This window comes from Miscanthus floridulus, chromosome 1, assembly GCF_019320115.1.
Source record: "Miscanthus floridulus cultivar M001 chromosome 1, ASM1932011v1, whole genome shotgun sequence".
In the NCBI taxonomy this organism is placed as follows: domain Eukaryota; kingdom Viridiplantae; phylum Streptophyta; class Magnoliopsida; order Poales; family Poaceae; genus Miscanthus; species Miscanthus floridulus.
In genome coordinates, this window is record NC_089580.1 from 16801302 (window position 1) to 16815294 (window position 13993).

A 13993-nucleotide genomic window follows, 5' to 3' on the forward strand; every position below is an offset into this window, starting at 1 on the left:
ATCGTCGACGATGTTGATAGAAGAATGATTGATTGTCACCTTACCTAGCTCCTCACAACCACATCGTCGACGGTGTTCTTCTAAACACGGAGACAAGTCTATAAATGTTTTTTTTCCAACTCTATAATGAAAAGGTAGAGCACTTGCTGCCCCCCCCCCCCCCCCCACTAAAAAAACCTAGCTCCTCACCACCACAAACACATCAATCGCAAATCCAAGACATTTTAGCTAAAATTTGGTCCATCTTTCAAAACTTTAGGCCATGAATAACTCTTAAAATATTTGATTTAGAGATATAAATATGGTACTAAGTACTTGTTTTGAATAACACTTTCATAATCATATACATTTATTAGACATCAATACATCACGACTATATTTCCAACAGAAAAGCTATGGTCAAAGTCATAACACAAAGATGAAAAAAAGTATGAAAACGTCCTAAACTTTTTACCGAGGCTTAAAGCCGGATCTCTATCAATCAATTATCTAAAATAACAAAACTTATTTCCACGCATCATGTAGGATGACATGCTACAATTTCAACGAGGAAAAGACTGCCGTCAGGGGTGAGGGCGACGATTCTGTATCTGTATCTGTATGGACAGACCCCGGCTGCGCAGCCAGCACCGCCGGCCGAACGGTCGCACGAACCGGGTTCCCTCCTGTTCGTCCGGCGGTACAGCCTCTCCCAGTCCCAGCCACGGACGTCACTTCCGCCTGTCCATGAGGCTCAAGCTCAAGCCCATCCAGCTACACCCACACGGGACCAAGGGGTCTTGAACGCCTTAGAGCTACGATTTGCCATTTTGCATTGCAATTTGCAACGCACAAAAAAGAAGGATTATCTGCGCAGTGCGAATCGGCGTCCCCCGCCCCGATCCCGCAAGACACCAAACGACCTGGAACGGGAAGAAAGGAGAGAGAGGGGAAAAAAAAAACCCGTTTCCCTTTCTTTTCCTCTCTCGCTGGGTCTTGGGGCTCTCTCCGGTCTGGCGCACGCGTACCACCACCACCACCCCGAATATGCTGCCCCCAGCCGCGCCGGCCGCGCCCTGATCCCCCCCCACCCGATGCGCCTTCCCCACCGCCGCTGCCACGCCGCCGCCGGATCCGCTCCCGCTCGGCCGCCCTCCGCTCTCGGCGGCGAGGGGTCCCGCTGACCGCCACAGGCGCGCTGCCCCCATCGTGCTTGCCCCGCCTCCGTCTCGCTCGCGCCGGCGCGGGGTGCGGCGACGGCCGCTAGGGTTTCCGGGGCTGTCGCCTCGCGGTCCCCTCCCCCGCGGATTCGCGCCTCCCCCCTACGGGCGCGCGTTGCGCTTAGGGTGTGGGTTGCGCTGGTCTCTTCAGCTTGGTTGCGGTCCCGCTGTTCCGAGGAGCTCCACGGAAGCTTGATTTGTCAGGGGGCTTTTCGAGGCAGAGGCGCCGATCTGCGGCTGCCGGCGCCGCGGCATTGGGTTGCTTACTAAGTCCCCGAGCGTCCGGAGCTTCGATTCGGCTGGTCTGGGAGCTGGGCTGCAACAGGGTGCTGCCTTCAGCTCTTCTTCGGCCTCACTGTAAGCATTTCTTCGCAGGGTTCTCGCTTCCAGGCTAGCTAGCTGGTATTGGAGGGAACCATGTCGGAGAACATTGATCTGGTGCTTGAGTTCCTGCGGAAGAACCGGTTCGCCAAGGCAGAGGCAGCTCTCCGTGGGGAGCTCACCGGCCATGCCGATTCGAACGGCATGACCACGCAGAGGCGCGTCGCTGAGCTGAAAGAAGACGAAGAGCAGGAGGACCTGGTGGGCTCCAATGTAGGGCCCAAGGGTGCTGCGACAGCGAGGAGTGCGGACTCATCGAGGGAGTTCATCGTGAAGGAGATTGATGTTGGAGCCCTGCCGAATGGTTCGGATGGAAAGAAGGGCTCCGGGATTGGCCAGCCTCAGGAGAACAACGTGGGGGATCTGTATCCTTGGACCTTCAGCATTGCAAACAGCACTGCAGAACAGCTAGCTGAGCTGCTGGTGTCAGGAGGAGGTGCCAAGACATAGGCGTGGTGCGATGCTGGCAGAGAAGAGGGATCGAGGTGTTGGGACCGAACAGCCTGGCCCAGTGCTGGAGCAAAAAGTTTCTTTTGGAAGAGGGAAAGGAAAAGTTCGATGCTGCTGGAAGGACTGAAATCAATGAACAGGGTCATTCTAGGGATAAAAATCTAGTGCCAGAAAAAGAGGAGATGTTGAATGGTTGCACAGTTAAGACAGTGCTTCCATTCCCTGCGGAAAACCCGTCATCTAGTTACAATAGCACGCACCATGAAAATGAGAGGAAAGAAGTAAAGAGGAGCACTAATGTAGATGGTGTTGGAAAAGGAGCAAAAGGACAGCTTCATGAGGGGAACAGGCAATATTACTTTGAAAAATCCCTAGATACAGATCAGGTGTCTGACCGATGCTTCGATTTACAGCTTGTTGGAGATAATCAGCGTGAGGAGCTTCCGAAGTTACCTCCTGTGAGACTCAAGTCTGAAGATAAGCTAGTCAACATGAACTGGGAGGAAAAGATCAATCACCATGGATCTGGAGCCAAGCAATCTAGTGCTGATCATGCCTTTATGATTGGCTCTTATCTCGATGTTCCCATCGGCCAAGAAATAACATCTTCAGGTATGTTGCTAGTGAGTTCAATAGTGATATGGTACTTTTATTTAATAGGTAAGACCACAATCAATGCAAAAGTTTCCCAGGCCATAATGTTTGACTTTAGTTCTGTAGGCCAAAAAAATTGAACATTCGAACTAATGTTCATGTTTTGTGTATCATATTTGTGACCGACTAAGGACATTGGTTGATATGTAGTTTATTGATGTACATTTGTTATAATAATACAGAATAAGAATCTCGTCTTATCTTGTGAAATATTGCAGTACATATCTTTTACACTTACATGATTATTAATGATCTTCCATTTGAAATGATACATGGAGTTGCAATTTTTTGTCAGACCCATTTATTTTTCTAAGCGTCGTCTATTGCCACTACCATGTGAGAAAATTATTAGATTTTTGTTTCTCCAGAGGTTTCAAGTACATATATTGCCACTACCATGTGAGAAAATCCATATGTTGCGATTCAATTGTTTAAAGTAATCCCCCCCCCCCCCCCCCCCCCACACACACACAACAAACAAACAAACAAAAAAGAGGGAGGGAGGGGATAATTGACTGGCATTTCATGTTTCTGTAACTGTTTTGCTTAATGGTTTCTTTCTTTTCCCCTAGATAGATCATTGACCGACGTTTCATCTTTCTATAGTTGTTTTGCTTTCCATTCATCTTCTATGTTTTTTTTCTTCTTTTTTCCCCTGAAGTGTGAGGTGATGACTCCACATGTTCTTAATGCTGATTATTTTAATTTTTCTGTATCATATTGTTTGGCTCCTAGAAGGGCGGGCCTGGTGCAAGCGGTAGAGTCTTACCGCCTGTGACCGGAAGGTCCCGGGTTCGAGTCGCGGTCTCCTCGCATTGCACAGGCGAGGGTAAGGCTTGCCACTAACACCCTTCCCTAGACCCCGCACAGAGTGGGAGCTCTCTGCACTGGCCACTGGGTACGCCCTTTTATATTGTTTGGCTCCTGAATAATGACCTTGCACTCACATATTCAGGTGGAAGACGTACAATTGGCAGTAGTTGGTTGTCTGTCAGTCAAGGTATTGCAGAAGATACCTCCGATCTGGTATCTGGTTTTGCAACACTTGGTGATGATTCACTTGAATATCCAATTGGTGAATACTGGGATTCCGACGAGTATGACGACGACGACGATGTTGGCTACACCCGGCAACCAATTGAGGATGAAACCTGGTTTTTAGCACATGAGATTGATTATCCTAGCGACAATGAGAAGGCAACCGGCCACACAAGAGGGACTGATCGTCATGATCGCCCTACAAAGGATGAAGATGATGACCAGTCATTTGTTGAGGAAGATTCCTACATATCTGGTGAGCAATATTTTCATGGAAAGAATATTGCACAAATAGGTACTTCTGAGGTTCCAATGGTCCATGGGATTCCTGATAATGATATGATAGCTCAGTATGATGGCCAACTTTTAGATCCTGAAGAGCTTAATTTGATGCATTCTGAAGCAGCCTGGCAGGGCTTTGTATCGCAGAACAGTGAACTAGGTATGTTAGGGAATGGGAAATTCCTTAATGATTCGGAACGACCTCATCCTGATGACCCTTTTGTGGAGGATGATCAGCATGGCTCTGTTAGGTCAATTGGTGTTGGGATAAGCAGTGATGCTGCTGACATTGGCAGTGAGGTGCGAGAAAGTCTGATTGGAGGTAGCAGTGAAGGGGATATTGAATACTTAATGAGAGCAGCTTGAGCGTTAGTGGAAAAAGACATTCTCAGCAGGATACTGAAAAGAAGAGAGTAGGTGCTAAAGGAGTTAAACATGACCAAATCATTTACACTGAGAAGGGCAATCTACCACCAGGAGTGGCTGATGGTGGATTTTCTTTTCCTCCACCTTTGCATTCTGGGAAAAATCATGACTCTGATGCTAAATCTTTGTGGTCAAAGAAGGATGAAATGTATTGCATTAACGATCCTGATGACTGTCAAAATGGCATGGTATCAGATGATATGCTTGCCACATGGAGGAAAAAGAACAGTGAATCTTCTCTAAGGAGCTCTAGAGATGAAATGACATCTGATGTTGTTAGATCAAGAAATTCAAGTGCATCGTATGACGAAACAGAGGACACAACGAATGTTCGGCATCACAAATTAGATGACGCACAAGAAGAAGACACTGGAACCAACTTGGATGATGAGGAAGCAGCGGCATTGCAAGAGCAAGTCAGGCAGATAAAGGCGCAGGAGGAAGAGTTTGAAACGTTCAATCTTAAGATTGTGCATAGAAAAAACAGGTACTGCCTTTAAATGTTTGTTCCATCTTTTAATTTTACTAAAGCATAAAAAATGATATGGTGATTTCCAGTTATCTTTGGTCCTTGTGGTGTTCCTGTGTTCACAGTGTGACACCTACACTTTGTTTTTTAAATATTTTATGTCTTCTAACGTTGTCTCCTATTAATTATCAGAACTGGTTTTGAAGAAGACAAAAATTTCCATGTTGTTCTCAATTCTGTCATTGCGGGGCGTTATCATGTATCAGAGTATTTGGGTTCAGCTGCATTCAGCAAAGCCATCCAGGCACATGATTTGCACACAGGAATGGATGTATGTGTTAAAATTATAAAAAATAACAAAGATTTTTTCGATCAGAGCCTTGATGAGATCAAGCTCCTGAAGTATGTTAACAAGCATGATCCAGCTGACAAATACCACCTTTTGCGTCTGTATGATTACTTCTACTATCGGGTAAATTTGAGCTTTTACTCTTGATAGATCCTTTTTCAGTGTTATTTTTCGATCAAGTGTTGAATCTATCACAACTCCACTGCTTGCTTGTAGTAGTAAATATTAATGTTGCATTATTGTATGTTTGAAATTCTACTAATTCAATACATGTCTTGTACTCCACCCTTAACTGTTAAAGTGAATGTTTCTTGAATTACAACGGTTAAATGATTTGGCATGTAATGTATCTATACATTTCTCTCTCTCAATATCAACGGTTGTGCGCCACAACACTTCATAGACCACAGAATCTGGATATTGAAGTCACATGTTAAGATTATCCTGAGGTGATCCATTAGAATGGCTACATTTTTTGTTATTTCCATGCAATGACGTTTGCAAATCTGTGGCATTACATCACATCTTGTAACAAATTCTGCCATGTTTATGATCTGCAGCAAGCGACTTATGTGAATTTTATCTTTTCAGCAAAACTACTTTTTGATTCTTCAAATTCATCCATTAGAATGGCTAGATACTGCTTATAGGCATTTAGTATAAGGTGTAAAGTGAACGGAGTTTCAGAGTTCAGGGTTGATAAATGACTCTTTTCCAAAAACAAATTGCTTTCAAGTCACAACATTGCTGTACCACTTATTTCAAATATTGTTTGCAGGAGCATTTGCTGATAGTCTGTGAACTTCTGAAGGCAAACCTGTATGAGTTTCAGAAATTCAACAGAGAATCAGGGGGTGAGGTTTACTTCACAATGCCAAGACTGCAGGTATTACCGAGTTATGATATCCACTAATATTGACATAATGTTTCATGACCAATAACGAAACATGAGACTAATTTTTCACATAGGTTTAATATTTTCCTTTGTTGTACCCCTTGGCAGTCAATAGCTATTCAGTGTCTGGAGGCGCTGCAGTTTCTGCATGGTCTTGGTCTAATCCACTGTGATTTAAAGCCAGAAAACATATTGGTAAAGAGCTACAGCAGATGTGAAATAAAAGTAATTGATCTTGGGAGCAGCTGCTTTGAGACAGATCATCTATGTTCATATGTGCAATCACGATCTTACCGTGCACCTGAGGTTATACTGGGCTTGCCTTATGACAAAAAGATAGATATATGGTCACTTGGTTGTATATTAGCAGAACTTTGCACTGGAAATGTAAGTGGTTACTGCATATTGGCTACTATTGGTTTTAACTGTTACTGCTATACTTATGGTTATGTGTTGTTCATGATGTTCTGGTAATGTGAAGGAGATACAAACAAATACATAATGCAAGAGAGGAATGTCATAAAACAAAATAAGATATCTCATTTTATACCTCTTCTCCCTGCTCCATTCTACTTTGGATGTGCTTATCGCAGTAAGATCATGTATTTAGAATTCATTGCTCACTGCTGATAATTAGAGGAGTGGGCGACTGGGGAGCATAGTGAAGGTGATGATTAGAAGCTATGTAGCTTGTTATTTTTTATTTTTTTATTGTTTCAAGGTGTCTGTTTTATCTATTTTCTGTTATATGCTTGTATGGTGCATGGAAGCTGATGTGTGCGTCCTCTATGCTTTTCAGGTCCTTTTCCAAAATGATTCTCCTGCAACATTACTTGCTCGTGTGATGGGCATCATTGGCTCCATAGAACAAGCTATGCTTGCACAGGGACGGGACACCTACAAATATTTCACAAAGAACCACATGTTGTATGAAAGAAATCAGGTTTGTGCTCTTCAGAGGGGCGTCATTCAGTAAATTTACCCTATAACATGATTAGCATACCTTATTTTAGTAAATCTTTCCTTATGATATTAGAATTGAAACTTGCATTTCATTGTGCTTCAGGAAAGTAACAGGCTTGAATACTTGATCCCGAAAAAGACATCCTTGCGGCACCGCTTGCCTATGGCTGATCAAGGGTTTATTGAGTTTGTTGCGTACCTTCTAGAGGTGAACCCAAAGAAGCGCCCAAGTGCCTCAGAAGCATTGAAACATCCATGGCTTTCTTTTCCTTATGAGCCAATATCTTCATGAGGCAAATTACAATTGGATCCTGGGTGGCTTAACATTTGTCTCAACACCTAAGCACCATGAAATTTTGATAGATCAAGACGAAAGATTTTCTACCACGACTGAGCCATGGCATCAGCCAAGTCCAAAAGGAAAATCCACATTCGGTTCGATCATGTCTTGGTGCCACAATCAGCGGGTCTTAGGCGCCATGTGCAATCAATGCATGCCCCGTGTTGTGCTTGTAATATAACTTTTTTTTTCATTTCTAGCCCCGATGTAACAGGCCATTTTGGTTTTTTAGGTACTTTGGGACGCATTTCTAGCAATAGGGCTGTCATGTTGTACATGGTGTGATCATTGTTGAACCCCTTGCCATGCTGTGCACTTGTTACGGTTCTAACCCAAGCCCTGAATGTCGTTCATTGCCTTTCGTGCTTGTCTGTGAAGTAGCTTACGAGTTTATTTGCTTTTTCGGATTGCCAACGAGTCATCTGTAGATTGTATATGATGTATCATGTATCTAGGGAATTCTCAAAAACTAAAAAAAGGTCACTACGTGATGTACACGTCCCGGTTAAACATTTTACGAGCGGTTGACTGGCATTAATTTTACACTGTAGCAGCTTAAAAATACTGTAGCAGCTGATTTTTTTTGTGAGAGAAAAATACTACTCCGGCTGAAAAAAAACTGGTCAGCCAACCGATTGTGGCCAGCCGAACAAGCTGTTAGTCTGTTTTGGCTGTCACGCCTAATCCTTCCGTTCCGTTGGCGCTTGAATCCTGTCCAACGTCACATGTGCTTGGGTCAGAATATGCTTGCTGGAAATGGTGTCTATAATATGATTGTTAACAGTCAACGGCAGTCATCAAAAAATTGGGAAATTACACAGTAGCCTGAAGGGCGATCCTTGTGATGTCTTGATGGTACCAAGCTGATGGGTTGCACATACTCGAGCCCTTTGCCTGTTACCTCTGTAGCGTGTGAAATGGCTGGTGCTTTTGAAGCAACGGCTTTGTTTTCTCCGCCAGAGCAATCGTCAGTCGACTTGCTATGCCTTTTTTTTCCTTGCATCCTGACTTCGTACGTTAATTGTTTTTAGCGCATTCTTGTTTGTCAAACTTATACGCAGATTGAATAGACCTAATCCGCCTTTGGGAACACCACTGTTTTACGTGTCATCTTGGATAATTCAGAGGATATCCTTTGGTGTCAAGTCTCAAGACAAAGAGCTGAAGCATAAACGTGCTGGAATCTATTCCGTTCTTCAGCACATTTAAAAAAAAATAGCAGGAGCACTTTTGTTGGCAGAGAGAGAGAATGTGTTCTTAGAGCATCTCTAAGACTTTTCAATATCCACTCTCAATCTTGATTGTTTGGCAAGATTGAAAAAAACACACACTCTTCGACAACTCTCTATCTCAATTTCGAATCTTTCTACACTTGGGAAGATCGTTCCAATCATGCGAAAATATACGTGCTCGTATTGATCAGCCAATCTGAAGGTGAAAAAGGCATGTGGAAAAATAAGGAGCAGGACAGCGCTCTCCACACAAATGTACAAAAAAGAGAGAAATATAAAAGAGGTTAGAGATGATTTAGAAATAGTCCGAAATTTCTAATGTAAAAATTGCACCCATTACTTTACCATTTTTTTTAAATATAGGAGATACTCTTAGAAGGGTCCTACTGCATGAATGAATAAGCAAAAATACACACGGGCTACTAAAGCCAAAAGATCACCCAACGGCCGTACTAGAGCCAAAAGATTACCCAACGACTTGGGAAAGCTAGACTAGCCCCGTTCGCTTTGTTGAAAAAACAAGCAAAAATACTGTTTCGACTAATTTGTTGTGAAAGAAAAACACTGTTCTGGCTGAAAAAAAAAGCTGAAAAGTACGGATTATTGGGTGCCGGAAGGACATCTCCTTCGCCAGAGCAATTATCGGCGAGTTTGATCTTCCCTCGAAGATGCGATAGTTCATTTACGTCCAAATATTCCAGGCCGTGTACATTATTATTGCGGGGGAGCTCTAATTTCCCAACACAGCCAGTCAGGACTCAGCCACCAATCTTCTAAAGGCAGAACATTTGCATCAGGCACCCGAATTCAGCACGTTTCCGAACGTATATATTGTGTCGGGAGTTTAGTGCACAAACTGAACCACAAAAGGGTGAAAAGCTCTCGTGTCCATCGAGAATGTTTGGCATTACCTAGCCACTCGAGGCCCTGTTCACTCTTCTCGAATAGTACAGAAGACGTAACACGCTCTCCTGCAGCGTATCTATTCTTCCGTACACAGACAGCGACGTCTCCTTGATCAAACAAGTCTGGTAGAAGAGCGGGAGGGCAAATTATTGGCGCGCCGGCCCATCTCCCGTGCACAGCACAGCCCAGTTTCCGCACCGCACCTTTGCGTTTGCGTGCAAGAGACCGGCGGCGATGGACAGAGTTCGCCGGCCGGATATAGATTCCGTCAAGAGCATGGGGGCGCTAGCTAGCTATCTACTGGTCGGGATCGTACGAGGACCGGTGGACGCCCGAGAGCCGTGGGTGCGCTTGCGGCGCACCGCGGCTAGATTCGGTGGTCGTCAGCTGCCTTGGTTGGGCTTGGGCACGTCACAACCGCACAGCAGCCAGATAACGCTACCCCTCTGCTCCGTAGTCCGTGTCCTCGAGCGCGCCGTGCTGGACCCGTTCCTGCCGTGCAGCCGCGAGCTCTGCCGAGTCCAATTCATCACGCTGGTAACTTGAGCGAGTCATGGGGCGTCTGGCACGGCCTGACCGACGCCGCTCCATGCGTGTCCTGTTGGTATGACTCCGCCGACCCACTGAGCTCCCTGCAGGGCTATGCGCGGTCGCCATCCACGGTCGGGCGGCCGGCCGTGACGGACCGGGTCGCGCACGCCACACGCGGAAGGGGTCTGACTCCGCGAGTTATTACTAGCTATAGCTAGTAGTATGAGATTAGTCGTCGCAGCCTCGTGGGTGTGATTGTCCGTCTCCGACGGCAGTGCTGCTTAATTAAGCGCTTCCAGCGTGGTGCGTCAAGTGCACGTATGGTTAGTATTATAGTACATACAAATGTATGGGACTGTTTTACTACGTACTACCTCTGTCATAATACTGTCTCCAATACCGAGACACATACCTAAAATACGTCCCCAACAGTACTTTACCTGTCCGAAAACAACCTCCAACGGCTGACCCAAACCAGTAACCCATTTTGCCTACCGAAGCATACGATACGCAAAAAAACATGTCCTCTCTCCTCGCTACGCAAATCGTCGGCGCTCGCTCGCGTCCGAGGTGGCCCGCTCCTGCACCGGGCGCGCCGCCGGCCCCGCTCCTCCGCGCTCGTCTGGCGTCCGTGCTTGCTCCCCCGCCGACGGACGCGAGCTCCGCCGGATGCGAGATCCGCCGGGGGCGCGGGATCCGTCGGGAAACACGAGATCCGCTGGGGACGCGAGATCCGCCGGGGGCGCGGGCGCGAGATCCGTCGAGGGCGCGGATCCGCCGGGGACGCGAGCTCCGCCGGGGGCGTGGGCGCGGGATCCGCCGGGGATGCGAGCTCCACCGGGGACGCGGGCGCGAGATCCGCTGGGGACGCGAGCTCCGCCGAGGGCGTGGGCGCGGGATCCGCCGGGGACGCGAGCTCCGCCGGGGGCGTGGGCGCGGGATCCGCCGGGCCGGGGACGCGAGCTCCGCCGGGGGCGTGGGCGCGGGATCCGCCGGGGACGCGAGCTCCGCCGGGGCGCGGGATCCGCCGGGGACGCGAGCTCCGCCGGGGACGCGGGCGCGAGATCCGCCGGGGGCGCGGGCGCGGGATCCGCCGGGGGCGCAGGATCTGCCAGGGACGCGAGCTCCGCCGGGGGCGCGGGTCCGGGAGAGGGAGGGTCGGGGAAGAAGAAGGAGAGGGAGGGGGGCCAGATCCGGGCGCCGCGCCAGCGCTAGAGCGCGCCGTCGCCCCACGTCGTCGCCGTCGCCATGTCCTGCACGGCCGCGTGGGAGAGAGGAGCGAAGATATTTTGCGTTCGCTGTTGGAAACGAAAGAATCTGGGTAGCTCACTCATTTACTGTGCCGTGACCCAAACGGTGAAATTTGGGTCGGCTCTGTTGGAGATAGCCATAAAGGATGTAACTATGAGTTGCGTGCCACTTTAAATGCTTTTTGATCATGTTTCTAGTAAATAATATTCACATTTATAGCTCCAAATTAATTTATTATAAAAATACATTTCATAATTAATCTAATAATATTTATTTTATATTATAAATATTTATACTTTTTTATCTATAATCAGTCAAATGTGATATACTCAAACATGATATTGTTCTAGAATTGCATTCTTTTGGGGATGGAGGGAGTATTAGAGTATCTCCAACAATCCTCCAATTTCCACCCTCAACGAGAAAAAACTATAATTTGAGGGATTTAAGAGCTACAACAATACCCCAATCTCACCTTCAATGAGCAATTTTTTTTCTCAATGCTCAAAATCTAGCCCCCGACCCCTCAAAGATGAGGGACATGGACTCGCCCCCAATACGAGCGATAGCACGCACCTGGCGTCTTTCCAAGTCACTAGCGGTCTCGGAGTAGGAGGGCGGCAGAGGAAGAGGAGTGGCGGCGCAAGAGGATGCGCCGCGGCTTAGTGACGTGCCCAACAAGCGAGGTGACGGCGGCGGAGGAGAGGTGGCCGAGGAGGAGGAGCATGGGAGGGAGTGGCGACGAAGGAGGGCGACAGAGGAAGAGGAGCGGTGCTCGGAGAGTCGGAGGTCGCGGGGGAACGAACGGGTAGGGAGCGAAAAAAAAATGAAAGAGTGTGAATGACAAATTGACCCCACATGTCACCGGAGATATTGGAGGTGGGATTTTCTCGTTCCGGAGATGAAGCATCTTCAAACCCTCAAAACAAAATTATAGCTTCGTTTTGAATTGAGATTTTCTCCTACTGCTCGAGATGCTCCTAGCACAAAAATAGTTAAGAGTACGAAGCATCATGTCGCTAGCTAGCTACTGTATGAATAAGACATATTTCAAACGTTCTTCCATTTTGATTGGAACTCGATAGAGACGTGCACATGGGTTACGATTGAAAGAAGTGTCCTTTATCACCTTATTAATTTGTACTGTCCATGCACAATCATCTGCGCAAATGTGAATAAGGTGGACCATAATCGGCTCCTCCTATGCATCGCCCACACCGACTCACGTAGGAATTTCTCTGGCTAAACAGGGCAATGATCAAACAGCAAACTGTTTACGAACGAGTAAGCACATTCCTCAATCGCAAACATGCTAACGGATCCGTTGGGTGGTGGTAGTGCATGGCTGACTAGCCACCACAGCACGAGGATATTTCCAGAGTCACGGGCACGCCAGCTGCGGTAATCAGTCGGTCAGTCCAGGAACGTGCGGCCGGCGTGGCTCCTCTCCCAGATCGCGCTCGTACGTCGTTGGTGGCTATACGTCCCCCACCGCCGGCAAACAAGAACCGAACAGTTCCGGACACCTATGTCCCTCGCCCTCTTTGTTTTGCCCAAAGCAACGCACGCCTACGCCTTCCTCTCCCTCTCCCCCTCGAGATAGTCCGCCGTGACCCCGACATCTCCGGACGAGCGGGTTTATCGTCATCGCAATTCGCAAACGCGCGGTCCGCCTCGCTCGCCCGTCGCCGGCCGCGCGCGTCACCACTGCCTCACGGCGCTGTGTTTTGTCCCGGCCCGGGCCTAGTAAAATACGGAGCACTAGTCGTGGTACTGCGCCGAGATGTGGGCACGCCGGCACGGGCACCGCACAGCCCCGCTAGTGTGGGTGGCCCGCATATGCGGCGACGCTCCCGAAAATTCCAGATGCCCCTATTCCCGTCCGTCCGCCCGCCCTGGCCCTGGCCGTTCGGTTTACATGAATTTTTCAGGTCGGGTAGTTCATGTCATAAAAAATTCAGGTAATGGAAAACGTTACCCGAATTCAGTCTCGAAAAACCACTATCCAAAATTTTAGGTACTCGATAATTCAGATTTGGATTCGGATATTCCCAAACTACCCGATATTCAGAAAACCAACATTTGAACATAATTTCAGCAGCATTCAGTTAATCAGTTTTCTTTCCAAGTTTACAACATTTCATAGAGAAAAATGTATAAGCAAAGCTTCAGCTAGCAAATACCAAAGTACTAACAGTACCAGATACCATAAGACCATAAGTTCACACTTCACAAGTACAGAAATGTTAAAAATAGAGTCAAAACACAATGTCACATAAATATTACAGAGAGAGAGAGAGTCACACAGTAGGGAATAAGGGCATACATTGCGCGATTCCTCGGAGCTGGTCAGCTGGATGCCGTCGGAGTTAGGCGGTGGTGCGCCGGTGTGGCCGCTTGCCGGTGTGGGAGCTCGGCCGCGGGGGCTCGGGCACATCAGTACAGCATCGGGGTTGGGGTCGGCCAGTGGGCGGGGCAGAGTGCGGCCGCGCGTCGAGCCTGCCTGGCGGTCGCGGAGGCGAGAAGCGGCATGTCGAGCCTGGCGTCGCGCGGCGTCGGCGTCGGGGGCGCGGGGCTCAGCGGTCGCTAGGGTTCGGGGGGGGGGGGGGGGGGGGGGTTGGGATTTG

At 47.9% G+C, this 13993-nt stretch overlaps 1 protein-coding gene and 1 pseudogene across 1 annotated transcript; both read left to right on the forward strand.

Annotated features, from left to right (window-relative positions):
- The first annotated feature begins 912 nt into the window (after nucleotides 1–912).
- On the forward strand, nucleotides 913–7807 carry LOC136552303 (uncharacterized; annotated as a pseudogene).
- Nucleotides 7808–10784: 2977 nt separating this feature from the next.
- LOC136452626 (uncharacterized) lies at nucleotides 10785–11330 on the forward strand. The gene has a single exon (XM_066453230.1). It carries the CDS (start codon nucleotides 10785–10787, stop codon nucleotides 11328–11330), a length of 546 nt encoding a protein of 181 aa, XP_066309327.1.
- The last annotated feature ends 2663 nt before the right edge of the window (nucleotides 11331–13993 follow it).

Bases quoted from the DNA above. Each gene is read 5' to 3' on its own strand.
- LOC136452626 (XM_066453230.1), top strand. From the start codon at position 10,785: ATGCGAGATCCGCCGGGGGCGCGGGATCCGTCGGGAAACACGAGATCC.